The sequence below is a fragment of the Stegostoma tigrinum genome, chromosome 23 (assembly GCF_030684315.1).
Source record: "Stegostoma tigrinum isolate sSteTig4 chromosome 23, sSteTig4.hap1, whole genome shotgun sequence".
Taxonomy (NCBI): domain Eukaryota; kingdom Metazoa; phylum Chordata; class Chondrichthyes; order Orectolobiformes; family Stegostomatidae; genus Stegostoma; species Stegostoma tigrinum.
The window spans coordinates 17,272,266-17,287,853 of NC_081376.1; the positions used below are offsets into that span (position 1 = coordinate 17,272,266).

Consider the following 15,588-nt stretch of genomic DNA (forward strand, 5'->3'; position numbering starts at 1 on the left):
GTGTGTACGGGACATTTCCATTTCAGCAGCTTTTATTAGTGGCACATCAAAATGACTGGTGCTAGGGCCTCAGCTATGTACAACCTGTAGTAATGATTTAGTTCGAGGCACTCAGTTCAATGTATCCATATTTGTTGAAGATACAAGGCTAAATGAGACATCTGCTGGCTGAAGGCACAGAGTCTGCAAATAATAGACAGATTAAAACGAATAGGCAAGAAGCATAGGCAGCAAGTGACAGACAGAGATAAGCAATCACACAACAAATAGATCAGAACTAAGCTTTGCAGTCATGCCATATCCAGACATGAATGGTGGTGGTCAATAAAACAACTCACTCAAGAAAGCGGTTCCAAAAATATCCTCATCCTCAAATGATAGAACAGCCCAATACAATAGTGCAAATAAAAAGGGCTGAAACATTTGCAGCAACCTTCAGCCGGAGGCATGAGCAGCTGATCCATTTTGGCCACCTCCAGTGATCGCCAGTATTATGGATAGCAGCCTTCAGTCAATTCATTTCATTCCATTCCACGTTTATCAAAAAATAATTGATGACACTGCATAGCCCAAAGACTATGCGCCCTGACAACAGTCCAGCAATAAGACTGAAGACTGTGCTCTAGAGCTTGCTGCTCCCTGAGCCATGCTATTCCAGTATAGTTACAACACAGGTGGCATCTCCTCAACAATAAGGAAAGTCACTCAGGTACGTCCTGTCCACAAAAGCAGGACAAATTTAACCTGTCCAATTACTGCCCCATCAGCCTACTCGTAATCATCAGGAAATTGTCATAACCGTGCTATGAATAGTACCCGCTCAGGGACACCCAGTTTGGGTTCTGCCAGGACCACTCAGCTTCTGACCTCACTGAAGCCTTGGTTCAAGCACAGGCAAAAAAAAAGCTGAATTCCAAAAGGTGAGGTAGAGTAACAGACCTTGACATCAATTCTGCATTCAACCCAAGTGTGGCATCAAGGAGCCCTAGCAAAACTGGAATCAATGGGCAAACTCACTGCTGACTGGAGTCATACCTAGCACATAGAAAGATGGTTGGAGGTCAAACATTTCAGCTCCAGATTATCCTGAAGAACCCCCGTAGAGATTGTGTCCCAGGCTGAACCATTTTCAGCTGCTTCATCAACAACCTACTCTCCATCATGATGTCAGGCCAATGATTGTACAATGTTCAACAACATTCACAACTTCTCAATACTGAAGCAGTCCATGTTCAAAAGCAACAAGATCTGGACAATATCCAGGCTTTGGCTGACAAGTGGCAAGCAGTATTTACACCACACAAATGCCAGGCAATAACCATCTCCACCTCACTGCAAGTGTTATTGCCAAGGAGAATAAATGGAATTGCTACATATTTTTGCAACTTTGAGTTAGTGGCTTTCACTGAAAGCGAATCGTTCAATAGCAACTGAGCACCTCTAAGCACCTGTTTATGTAGCTCATGCCCTGAGCTATTGTTTTATTGATGCTAATTCTAACTACTCTCCATACCTAGTGAGAAGTTGGTTTCACACACAGCCCAACAACTTTAGACTGACTCATAGGTGTAGGATACGGGGCATAATGTAAAGATTGGCTGGCAAGGGTATAATGTGGAGGTGAGTGTTGTCCATGGTCAGGAGTACCCTGGCTTCAAGGTGTGTTAGTGAAAGGCCACACCAAGTGTGGGGCTGGGTGGGAAAGGCACATTGAAGTTAACAGATGGAGATGGGTTAGTTGAGAGCTAGGGGGTGGCGAAGTTTGAGAGTTTAACAGAAAATGAATGTTTGGAGGGTCACTGGCACATTTAGGCTGAGACTGGAAGCCACTGGCAGAGGAAAACTCACTGCCTCCTTCCATCGTGCCAGAAGTAGGGGAGAAAACGGCTGCAACCACACTCGGAGTGGGCAGTGTAAGCGACTCAACCTGAGAGAGGGGCTGCAGCAAACATCGATCACAGGAATTTTAAAAAGGGAATGAACACGGGTCACTGGTCCATGAAATGTAAAGCACACAGGGTAACCATGCCCTCATCATACTGCAGAGTTAACCTTCTCTGAACGTTGCACGTCATCATTTACACTTTTGCAGAGAGACACACAAACATCAGATGTTGAATGAGGAAGGACAAAAGGTGTCATCATGTCCCATTGCTGCGAGTATGCATTGTTCCCCACACTCCCTGATGGTGCAGCTGGTTGACAGCATAGACCTCAATCTATGAAGCTTCATCTGTGACTATGAAGCATTGCTGGATGGTGTCAAGATGTACTTAGCAGCTGCACAGACAGATGCTCAAAACAGAGAACAATTACCACCAGAGACACTTACGCAGAAAGTAACAGTCAAGTACAAGCCTTCATACCTGTGCCATTAAGGTGGTCTCAACTGTTTCCCCACCACCCCCCTTTCTCTTTCTCTTGCTCTTTCTCTCAATTCCCGGGTTTTGCACCTGTGGCGGAGGGAGCGTGCATAGAAGTGGAGTCTTTAGGCCCTAGAGGTTTGAGAGCCTGGGGTTCTATCTGGAAAAGGCAAAGGTGTGGTGCATCTGCAACCCTCCTCCGTCTGGACTTCCAAAGGTCGGAGGAGGGCATGCATTGTGGAGCAAATGACCTGGCCACTTCTGCAATGGCCTGGGTGGAAGGTGCAAAGGAGCCTCAAGTGTAGCTCTACTTTCAGCTGGGAGGCAATTAACACCAGCTCATCTCCTTTTAAGATGCCTGGATTAGGGTCAAGGGTCATCCCCCTTCCTGTCATCATGTCTTCAGATCAAAGTCTGGGCAACGAAATGCAGATGTGTGGACCTCTCCAGCAGCTGCCAATCTGTCCACAGAGGCAACCAATCACTAGATGATTCGGTGCTTTAATACAACATCTGAGCAATGGGGGCTTTGCATCCTGTACGAAAGTCAACCCCTGCTACTCTGCCCTATGCATTTGGATGAAGTCCCTGATTACCAAAATCACTGGGTCATCTTCTGCCTGAGGTTGAGCAAATGATCGGTCTCCAAAGAAGTCTTCCAAGTGCAGGCTAACTGGACTATTTCCTTCTCGGCCAGGTACATCATTGTCACTGTGAGGTCATCACCAGATTATGTATCTACATTCTCTACGTCTACAGTTCCCACCAAGTTGCCAGTATCTGGGGCTGGTGGGGTGTGGAGGAGTTAACATTGCTGATGCTGAGGCTGCTGTAATCTTTGTCTAAGAAGTAAAGATGCAGCGTTTGCTGAAGCTGGATATTTTGATACAGAAGTTGAGGGCAGGCTAATGGAACCTGCAGCATAAAGGGACAGAAGTCATCACGGCCAGTGATTAGAAGGGCAATCCAACAATTGAGAGTGACAGCGGAGGTAATGAGAGAGTTGCAGGGGAAGGAAGAACGTTATTTATTCATTTGGCAGGACATGTATGTTTCTGCATCCCCACAGGAACAGTCTAAATCTTCCCTCCTCTAAGGAGGGGATCCTGGATATTGGGCAACCCTCTACCTATACAGGCTCTGACCAGCTGAGTGACTTCTCCTGCAAGGAGAAGAAAAGGACAGGCCAAGAAATAAGTGAGGTAGCAGACAGTAGCTTAGCTGTTAGTGCTGGGGCATGCAAGAAAAAGGTGGAATGATGTACGAAAGGACTAAGAAGGCAGCACGGGAAACCTGCAAGAATAGTGTTATGGGAGCAAGTGAGAGAAGGTGTTGCATGTGGGTGACTGAGCATACGCCTTGGTGGGAGGTGGGTGCAGTAGCAGAGATAAAAGTAAACATGAGGTAGCAGAAAAAAAAAGTGTCGCTCGTACCCTGGTGGATCAGAGGAGGTCAGTGATCTTCTTACTAAATTGCTGGCCAATCCTCTGCACTGTGGAAATGCCACTGAGTCAATGGCAATCTCAGAACAGACTGGCATGATCTGCTGGCACAGCCTCATCAGTCACTTCTCCAGAAGAGGATACCTCACCATTGCACGACCCCTCTAACAGAACCTCCAGGTCACTGGCAGAGAAAAAGTACCATTTTTCCTTTCTATCAGTCAGGGAGCAGGCCAGCTTTAAAATGCCAGCGTTTGTCTGGGTGCACAGAGGCCTTTTTAAAAGGCAGTGCAAACACAAAGGATGCTGGTCGTTGGACAAATATCTGTTGTCTGGCGAGTTGTGGTGGAATGGTGTGCGGCAAAATGGGGGTGGAAGATCAGACAGGAGAAATGCCACTGTATGGGGTAGGTAAGTAATAAAGCAAGTTTCAGAAGGTAAGACAAGAAAACGTGCTAGGTCTTCAAAAAAACTGGACACATCTTAGACTTAGCCAGAAAAACGTAAGATTCCATCCCACGTTACTCTACTTAATCCACTTGAAGATCCTGCATATACACCTGTCATTACAGAAAAGCTTAATTACCCAAATTAACCAACATCAATTTTAACACAATCCACTTGCTTCAATATTCATCATGAAAATAAGCAGGAACCAAAAATTCCTTTCCCCTCGCCCCCAACCTTTTAAACACATAAATGCTTTCAGAAATATACCTAAGATGTCCAATGCTGGTGTAGTCAAGAATGCAGGAGTTATGTAAAAAGGTTCCAGAAAGAAAACATAGATGCAATTTTGAATATATTATAATAAATGCAAGATAATTTAAATTGCAATGTTTCAGTGCTGTCTTTTAATTCAAAGAAGCACAGGATCAACGGGATCAAAGGAACTTGTTCTGAATTGAGCAGTCAACAAGTCTAGGTAGCTTGCTTGTTAAAGATTAAGTGAAAGCTCAAGTTATTTTACTGGGGAAGAGGTACAGATGGCAACACCTGCAAACAGTGCCCAGAGCAGATGCGATGACGAATAAACTTTCAGCTGCCAAGTCCCAAGATGGTATTAGGAATGTCCGATTTTATAAATGGGGATGGGGTTCAAAGCATAGCTAGTTAGCATTTCTACCCGAGTACAAGACCTTTGTGATTCACACTGCTCTGGAGATGGGCTTTGGGAAGGGAAAAACCTTTTAGTTATTTTGGAATCAGAATGCGAATATTTCTAAATATCATAGAATCTCACAGGCAGGGTCAGTCTTCAAGAACTTGAGAGGGGGGCACGGTCAGAGGTAGAGATAATACATCCCTACTGTTTAGTAAATAAACAGATGGGGGGGGGGGGGGGGGGGTGATTAGTAGTATTATTTTTGGACTTTCAATCCAGAGGCCCAAATAACGTTTTGGGGACCCAGGTTCGAATCCTGCCATGGCAGATGGCAGAATTTGAATTCAATAAATACCTGGAATTAAGAATCTAATAATGACCAGGAATCCGTTGTCAGTTGTCTGAAAAACCCACCTGGTTCACAAATGTCCTTCATGGAAGGAAACTGCCATCTTTATCTGATCTGGCCTACCTGTGACTCCAGATCCACAGCAATATGGTTGACTCTTAACTGTCCTCTGAACAATTAGGGATGGCCAATAAATACTGGCCTATCCAGAGACACCCGCATTCCATGAATGAATAAAGAAAGAAATAAATAAATGCCGATGGGGGTTCAGTTTGGATTGAAGAGGCTACGGTCACGAGTGTCTAAATGAAGCTGGACAATTTGTCTAGCTGTGGTTAACGGGAAGGATCTCTGCGTTAATTCACATCATGAAAGTCAAAGTCAATTTAGGAATTAGGAAATTAGAAGTTACGTAGGAAAGATAAAGAGAATGAAGGATTCCTTTAGATCGGATGAATGAAGTGTCTACTTGAAAGAAGATCAAAAGCCAAGGACAACCAGAGAGAATTCTTTTTCAGTTCATTTTAAATGTTAATGGGGGTAATCTCTTTCTCTATACATTGACTAACCACTGTTTTGGCAGGCAATGTTTCTTATAGTCTGTGTACTATAATAAAAGTTTGTTACAAGGTTAAACTTTGATTCTTTCAGCTATTCATTAGGAGTGTCAATTTCTTTTAAGATAATGTTGGTATCGACAGTGGTTGTAACAATATTCTCAGTATAGTTTTTTTTAAAAATATTGATTTTTATTGCAGATTGAATACTCTGGATACAAAATTAGTCTTATAAACATTACCAGAGTAGAGTATCAGTGGCTGGATAAAACAGTCTCATAAGTATTTGCACTGCTCAATACATAGAAAAATAAATACTCCATGTCATCACATCTAAAAATTTGTCTTTCCTTAAAATAACCTAACACCGTCAGCCAAATGCCTTCACTATGATGTAATTACAGACAGAAAAAGCTCCAGGAATATTAATGCTGTCACTCAATTACATGATCTAATTAGTTAGGCAGTCCCTTGATATTTGCTCTGTCCCTTATTCTATATTATGTTTAACTGTACAGTTCAGCAGAACCCCTGAAATGTAATTAATGTGTCACTTAGGGGCACACAGTTCATAAAGGGCACAGCAAGACAGACTACAAATACTCCAGGTTCAATCACCAGAGAGTGCTGAGCTACCAGATCTTAGGTGTGAAAACAGGGATACTATAATTTGCCTGGTAAAAAAAAAAGGGGGGGGGGGGGGGGGGAGAGAAAAAAAGGCAGACTTTTTGCTTCTAACCAATATCTATTCAACATGTCACCAAGGTTTGAGGCTAAGTGAAATACAATGCTCTCCAGACAACAATCAGTAAAACCAGAGTCAATGCCTTCAGAAAAGGATTCACAGAATCTTATGGTCCAGATAGAGGCCACTAATCCAGAGTTTATGGTGATTCTGCTACAACAATTCAAACCTAATCCCATTGCCTTGCTCTGTTTCCTAAGTTTTGGCTTTGCTCGTTCTCAAATTGGAAGATAATTGGAGCGGATTAGCTAATAAAAAACTGAAAGTGTCATAGTGTTTTATATAAACTGAACTTTATAAAACAAAGTTTGTGAAGTGAATATGCTGTTGGAAGCAATTTTACATTGGCAAAAGCTTCTGTGAATCCATGAGATGACCCACTGTTTGACTTGTTTATCTTATATTCAGGTGACAACTTTGAACAATTTTACTGGCTTCTATTGGATCTATTTCTGAAAACAAAAAGAATTTCACAAAAATGGTTGCTGCAAAGGAAATAAAATAACTACCTCTAACCAGCTGTGAACTCCCTACTTTGTGACAACGTAAGAAAGCACTCTTTTATTCGGTCAGTTCTTAGATTCAATCAACTTTCAGCAAGAGAAGTGACGGGGTCCGAACTTCTTTAATATTGTCTCAGCCACATCTCTCCCACATCTCTATATTTCAGAAACCACCGATTACAGAAAATGATTTGCAGCCTTCACAAAGAGCCTTGCAAAGCCTAACATTCTTTGGGGATAATCACCATCACTACCACAAATACAAAATGTAAACTCCTAAACTGCAGCCTCACAGCACCAGGGACCCGGGTTCAAATCCAGCGTCGGGCAACTGTCTGTTTGGAGTTTGCACATTCTCCCCATGTCTGCGTGGGTTTCCTCCGGGTGCTTCAGTTTCCTCCCACAGTCCAAAGATGTGCAGGTTAGGTGGATCGGCCATTCTAAATTGCCCGTAGGTTCAGAGATGTGGGGGTTATCGGGGGATGGGTCTGGGTGGGGTGCTTCAAAAGGGGCAGTGTGAACTTGTTGGGCCAAAGGGCTTGTTTCCACACTGTAGGGAATCTAAGAAAAAACAAATCTAAGAATCTAAGGATGTGCATCACCAGCAGGCAAACCAAGGATGAGAAAATCACGGAAATAAAACAAAGAACAGCAGATGCTTGAGATTTGAATTAAACTGAGAAACTGTTGGAAACACTCAGGTCTGGCAGCATCTGTGAGCAGAAAGCAGAGTTAACATTTCAGAAGAGTTACTGGACTTGAAATGTTAACTCTGCTTTCTCCCCACAAATGCTACCAGACCTGCTGAGTTTCTCCAACATTTTTTATTTTTAATTCAAGAAAAAAAATGGTTTCCTTTGCGTCTGTAGCAGCCTCAAGATATCCAAAGCTAGATTAAAGCCAACATAGTACTTGTGAAACATAATTACGATAATAATGCAGGCAACATGGCAACCAATTTGCACAACTGTAAAGGGGGGAAAAAAATGTTTTAGTGATATTGGTTGAAGCTAAATATTACCTAAAACGCTAAGAACTTAGATGCTCTTTTTCCCCAAAAATTGTGTCACGAGATCTTTAAAATGCACTCACGAGGGCAGACATCTTCACCAAAAATTAGCAACACGTAACTTTAGTATTTCTTCATTCCAGAAATCAATGTCAACAGAGCGTTTTTTTCCAGCAACAACCCAGATAGAGAGACATGTTGTCAAAGCTTTTTGTCTTGCACTCACTAGGACAGATGCAAGAACACTAGCTGTCAAAGGGAGCAACTACTCATACTGCATGATAAAAGACCTGATGACGGGTCAACTGATTGTCTATGGCAGCAAGGTACTACTGACCTCCACAATTTAATTTAATGCCCAGATTTTTTTTTAATAAATGCAGAGGACAGATCCCTGCATGTGAATGTATGAAGCCTCTTGCAGGCCTAAATGCTGCACATTGTAAAAATAACTGATTATATTAAAGTGGGTGCTTTAGTAGTAATTCGGGCACTCGGGGTTGTTCAGCAAGTGCTGCCCAATGTGGAATAACATCTACATGTTAGACATTACATTCTAAGTTTTGTAAGCACAAGCTAGTGAGGTAAAGTTAATATACTGCCCATTACAAACAAATAGCATGTCCGTTCTGCTACAATTTGCTAGTTGTTGGAACAAAGGGCTTATAAACAACGAACCAATCAGCATTATTTCTCATGCAGTATAAATTGTTATGCCTTTTGAAATTGGGCGTATTTCCATCTGTCCTGATGAGTACAAGAGAATAAATTCTGACAGTGTATCTTTTTCCGGCAATATTCAAGTTCTGTACTACTGAGTGAACATTTTAACTTGAGAATATTTCAAAGCTCAATTAATTTGGAACTTTCACAAAACAATATACACCTATAGTTACAAATGAATGCTGACCTAAAGAAATCCTGCTCAGTTTAACATCAGTATATAGTTAGTAAATTATCTCAAAGATTGTATTTCAGCAGGACAATAGAGCAGAAAGGGAATTCATTTTGAATAACAAAAATCTAAAAACATAAAATAACAAATACATACATACCTGATCTCCAATTGTAATGCAAGCTTTTGAATCCAGGTCTCGGGGTGGCCTAGAAAATAGATTTGAACAGGAACATAATTCATTTTTCTGAGAAATTTGAGTAAGTATACAGAAACAGTGAGAACACAACTAAACATGTTGGTGCACAAACTAACAGTAGATTTTCTGCATGGCAGATTTCAAAATATGTAAGAAAAGCACCGTAAAGATTTAAGAAAAGAAATAAAGATAAGGACCTGAAGGTATTCTTAAACATCAATATTTTTTACAAATATAGGAACATTCTGAATATAACTGTACACAAGCAAAACATATCTTAAAGAGGGGTTTATTGGAGTTAAAAAGGAACAGAAATCATTGCAAAGCAGATTAAAAAAAAGAATTAAAGTAAACAATAATAGATGCTGAAAATCTGAAACAAAAACAGAAATTCCTGGAGGAACTCAGCAGGCTTGATACTCTTCTGAAGCATCACTGGATTCAAAACGTTAATTCTGTTCCTCTTTTCACAGATGCTGCCAGACCTGCTGAGTTTCTCCAGCAATTTCTATTTTTGTTAAGAGAAAGAAATTCATGTAGGCAGCTTTGCCAAGAAAATAATATTACCCACAACTAGACGTGTTCCTTCCTAGGCTGTAACCTATGCTAGTGAGTCAGAAAACCCTGAGCCACATCTCTGCGCCTGCTGGAACCCTTGAATAGATACAGTGTCTCTATTAAACAAAGACCTAATACAATGTCCTCAAAGCCGAATTCCAGTCAAAATCTGGGCAGCCTAAAAAAATTCATTGGGATCTAAACTGGGAATAGTTTCAATGTATCACATATGGTGCAAGGAACCTACAAATTTTCCTTAAAGTAGTGGCTTATTTAGTTTCTGGAAAATACTACCAAAATAAAAGTCATACTATCTGAAAAGTACTAACATTCCAGGAAAAATGAATACTCTAGGTACGGGCAGCAAGTTCCACTCAAAGGCAGATATGAAACTGCTTAAACATCAGAGTGGTCTTCTAATATAGGTGAAAATGTGACAATTCTGGCAAAAGAAAGTGGCAGATGAAAAAAAAATAATTTTACACAGCCACATCATCCGGATTGCAACTCTCAAAAAGGAGTGGTGCAACAGATTCAGATGCAACTTTCAAACAGGATACATATTCAAAAAGGAAAACTATGCTGGCTTACAGACGAGCTGCAGGCTGTGCTCCCGAGATGCTGCCTTGGCCTGCTGTGTTCATCCAGCCTCACATTTTATTATCTGCGGGCCAGTTAACTTGGTTTGACTTGTGACATTCTCGCAATCAAACAGTGGCTACAGTCACCATCATTAATTACATATAGATCACTATTTTTAAAAAAATTGGGAAAGATACCAAACGATGCAGATGCCATTTGGCCGAGCTCCTACTAACTCCTTCGGAAGATGAGTAAAAAAGGATTTCTATTATCAGCATGCTATTTTAAACTACTTTGAATAAATTTGTTGTGCGACCAGTTTAAACAAAATTATGCAGAAGTTGAAAAAAAAAGACCAAAAAATTAGGAATAAATAGTTTTGATAATTTTCTCTGCCGAGGTGTCAAATGATTCATATTTCTCCCAAGTTGAGCAACTACGCATTCAACAGTATTTAAATCTGGTCAATTAATCCACAACCAGTCATATAATGTGAAGCTACACAGCAGAATTCAGCTGCCACCACCCAGAAGGCAGTCTTGATTCTAAAAAGACTGCGATCATATAGCTATCCTATTCACTGCAATGGCACCATGGTTAGCACTGCTGCCTCAGTGCCAGGGACCTTGGTCCAATTTCACCCTTGGGTGACTGTGTGGAGTTTGCACATTCTCATGTCCGCATGGGTTTCTTCCCACAGTCCAAAGATGTACACGTTAGATGCAGTGGCTATGTTATATTGTCCATAGTGTCCAAGGATGTGTAGGTTAGGTGATTAGCCACGGGAAATGCAGAGTTACAGGGATGGGTTGGGCCTGAGTGGGATGCAGAGGGTTGGCAAGTACCCAATGGCCTGCTTCCGCACTGTCAGGATTCTATGATTGTAATGGATTGGTTAAAAAAAAGGTACATGCTGCTGTAACACTAAATCATACATCTTTGAAGCACTCTAATTCTTAGTCTATACTTGGTTACTTTATTTTAGCTGCAGCCATGGTGGGCAAATAAAAATCAACTTCTATTCTCCCTGGAAGAGAGAAAAGACAAAAGCTTTCAATACTTGTTTGTTAAAAATCTTGCAAAATGCTTGTGTGCGCACGTGTCAAAGCAAAGAAAATACAGAATCAGACACAGGCCCGATAGCATTCCTGGCCAAAGATTGACCCACTGCACTTCACACCTCAACGTCCACCAGGACAATGTGCTAGAAAGCAGTTGATGTTAGCGACGTTATACACAAACTTGAGCCTCTAGAAGAGGGGGCAAAAATCAAGCAAAAAATTAAACTAGTTCAATAGCAAAACATATATTCATAGACTTATTCTAGCTGTGAAAAGTGCTTCAAAGTTCAGATTCCTAAGGTTTGCATGACTTTAGAAACCACTGCCTTGTGGTTTAAAATACATATTAATCTCTTTCAGACTGAATGTTTTTGCAGCTTTCAAACAATACAGCTTTTAATGACAACCTCTGCAAAAACAAATCTGCAATAAATTTCTAATGTAGAGTAATAAAGTAACAGTAAATAATTGCTAGATGAACAAAATCTTATTGATAATATTCCTGGCATAAACAGATTAATCCTTATCCTCATACTTTTTAAATTCAATCAGCATCCATTCCTAGCCTCGTCTTTCTCTTCTTGCATAGGTGCTGACCACCATACAGCACTTGGAACAGTGCAGGCCCTTTGGCCCACGATGTTCTGCCGAACTTTTACCTTAAACCCAAGGTCGAAGGTCTATCTAACATCCACACCTATCTTATACTATCATCCATATGCCTATCTAATAGCTGCTTAAATGCCACTAATGACGCCAACTCCACTGCCCTCTCCAGTCATACACTCCACGCCCTGACCACTCTGAGTAAAGAACCTACCTCTGACATCTCCCCTACGTCTACCCTCACTCACTTTAAAACAATGCCCCCTCGTAATAGCTACCTCCACCCTAGAAAAAAGTCTCTGGCTGTCTACTCTATCTATACCTCTGATCATTCTGTACACCTCTATCAAATCACCTCTCATCCTTCATCGTTCTAAAGAGAAAAGCCCTGGCTGTCTCAACTTTTCCCTCACAAGACCTTCTCTCCATCCCAGGGAACATCCTGGTAAATCTCCTCTGAACCTTTTCCAATGCTTCCACATCTTTCATGTAATGCGGCGACCAGACCTAGGCACAACACTCCAGATGTGGCTGAACCAGGCTTTTGTATAGCTGGAGCGCAAGTTCACGGCTCTTGAACTCATTCCCTCTACTAATGAAAGCTAACACACCATATGCCTTCTCAACAACTCTATCCACCTGGGTGGCAGCTTTCAGGGACACTGTGTCCATTATTCTTGGACCAATACTAGCAGGTGTCTCACAAATGCAATCATGTTATTATATCCACACAGACTCTGTTAAGAAAGGATCACAAGAGACCAAGTAGAAATAGAAGCCCTTGCTGATCTTTTTCTCAACTGGCCGTCCCAACAGTGCCTGTGGACTTCTCACACACCTATAAACTCAACACCAACTCAACTACAACTTCTAACCAGCATGGCCTAGTTCTCTGGTGAGCAGTAACTTTCTCTCCAATGCCAAAAAGTTCCTTCCAATGGCTCTCTTTAAATATACATGCACACAAGTGCAAAAATGTGGTTCCTTTTTACGAAAAGATTTCCTTACGTTGGGCTGGTAATTGGCTGATTGAAGACATCCTCAGAGATCTTTAAGTTAGGTTTTTTCTTCACTTTTCCTGTAAAACAAACAAAACAAAATGTTAGAGATCAAATGAGTGCTAGCTTCCACGTGAATTTTGCTTGCACTTGCAAATTACTTTTGCTTCTTATATCATAAATGCATTAACAACTTTGATTATGATCCAAATTACCCTTCTTTGTGTCCCTTGGTGTTCCTGCAGTCTTTGACATCTCACCTGCCCTGTTTCACAACATGCGCATATCTTTCAATGCTTTGATTATAAATATGCTAGTTATCTTCCAATATCTCCAACGCCAGTTTTTGCTGCTTGCTTCACAGCGTGAGCTTGGCTAGTCAAATACAGTCAAACACCACAATAGACTCTCAGCACTTGTAAACCTAAGAAGATTAACACCTCCAAAAATCTGGGTGCTGTTGGCCCGTGTAACCATGCCCTTCAGAAGAGACGTGAAAGAAAATTGTGACCATTTAATGAGGCGTCACTGATTGGAGATTTCCATATTCTAATCTCTGAAAAGGAATAGAAACAAAATCTATTACCAGAACTAGAGAAAAGTGGGTTTGATCAAAACAAACTAGTCATGTTTTTTGGTATGGCAAAAAAAAAAATATGTACCATTGTCACTACGTGAGCAGCCCCATCCTCTTAACTCAAAGTCACTTCAGTGAAATTATCTACTCACTTTTTAAAAAGCACTTAAGCTCTACCTTCCTGTGATTTTATATAACCAAATGAAAATTACTCTATAACACAACTTTCCTAGCACAATACAAACACTGAATAGTCAGGAAAAATTTGCAGCCAACAATATATACAGTCCCCCAAATTAACACAGCACCAAATAGTTTCACATTAATTGTAAAATTTCACCACATAATCAAAATATTAAACAGTCGCGTCTGTTACTCTGATCTACAACAGTAAAATGCATTTATGGCTAATAACTAATGTTTTGCTGTAGAAAAATTACCGTTCAATTCGGAACTGGGCTATTCAGGTCAATTAACCCCCTTCACTTTGGCTCAGTCTCAATAAAGAAAAAGGCAACTGCATTAACAGGGATTTTTCCCAGTCTGCCAATTCCTCCAGAAAGATGAAAACTAACATTTCTATACCGTTTTTCATGACCTCAAAATGCCCCAAAACACTTTATATAGGGAAGAAACTTGGCAGAGAATCTGAACATTATAAATTCCCAAAAACATCAATCATGATTGGATCATTTTCTTTTCAAAGCAATATTGGTTGAGGGATAAACAATGGCTTGGACACCAGACAGAAATGAACTGCTCTTCTTTATCTTTACAAAACTGTATGTAGCATGGGGAACGAAAAGAAAAAGTAAATAATCACTTAAAAACAGAACAGTGCAAGTACAGTAACTTATTTCTCGTAATATCAGAAATATCCAGTTGTTTGTCTCCCAAACACTGATCTACTTCCTGTCTGCTTATACTTTTTCTTGCTTTTATTTATTATCTAAATACAGTGACATGCCTTTACTTGCCTTAGTTGCATGTTCCAAATAAGGGCCTGCAAAGATGTAGCTGTAGGGATTGAAGTTACAACTGAGGAAGGCAACAAAATAGAAAAACACTACAAAAATAACTATAAAATCAATGTCTCTACTTTTTAAAAAAAATAACACAAAGATTAAAAACAGCAAAGTGCAGGAAAGGCAAGTATTACCAAAAGTGGTTAATTGACTAGTAAGAATATCTGGGTAATACATGCAGTTTAATGTTTTTGCAATACTTCCTTTGTGTATCCATATAAGGCAAGTTCTAGTTAAGATGTTTTTAAATCTCATTCTGAGGCTATTTCACTATTATGGAAAACTTAATCACAGAATCCCTACAGCATGGAAAGAAACTGATTGGCCCACTGTGTCTGCACCAGCCCTCCAAAGACCATCCCACCCACCCCATCCCCATAACACAAATTACTTTGTCCAATCCACCTAGCATGCACATCCCAAGACACAGCAGACAATTTAGCACTGTCTATCAATCTAACCCGTACATCTTTGGGCTGAGAGAGAAATCTGGAGCGCCTGGCAGAAGTCCATGCAGACACAGGGAGAACTTCCAAATTCCATGCTGTTGCCAGAGGCTGTTGCCTCAAACGCAGGTCTCTGCTATTGTGAGGTAACAGTACTAGACAATGAGCCACCACGCCACCTCATCAGTGGATAAATAAGATGAATGCAAAATGAAAAATCATAAGAGAAGTAGAAAGTACACGCATTAGATCTGCAAAAGTAAGCAAATATTAACCAATCTTCTTGTTACACTTGATAGAATAGTTTTAGGGCTAGGAGTATTAAATGATTAAGACAGACTGGGTAGTCTAGACCTGTAATTTCCTGGAATATTGGAGATTGAGGGATGATCTGCTCTAAAGGCACTCTTACAATCCTGGTGGGCAAGGGAGTTCCAGGATTTTAGTACAGTGACGATGATGGCATGGTAACATATTTCCTTGGGGGTTGTTATATATCTTGAATGGAATTTCCAGAAGATGGTGCTTTCACAGACCAAATGCCCTAGTTGTTCTTTCCAGCAGAAAA

General features: G+C 40.7%; 1 protein-coding gene across 3 annotated transcripts in view; it reads right to left on the minus strand.

Annotated features, from left to right (window-relative positions):
• The window catches only part of LOC125462175 (dual specificity mitogen-activated protein kinase kinase 3-like), a 133,537-nt gene that overhangs the window by 56,639 nt on the left and 61,310 nt on the right, over positions 1–15,588 (minus strand). For 2 of the 3 annotated variants that reach the window (XM_048551829.2, XM_048551830.2), the window contains exons 2-3: positions 12,983–13,052; positions 9,129–9,177 (exon numbers count right to left, since the gene is read on the minus strand). In XM_048551829.2, coding sequence (XP_048407786.1) covers positions 9,129–9,177; positions 12,983–13,052 — 119 coding nt within the window. Of the gene's footprint in view, positions 1–9,128; positions 9,178–12,982; positions 13,053–13,187; positions 13,529–15,588 lie in introns of all 3 variants that reach the window. The other variant, XM_059653931.1, reaches the window with a different exon arrangement.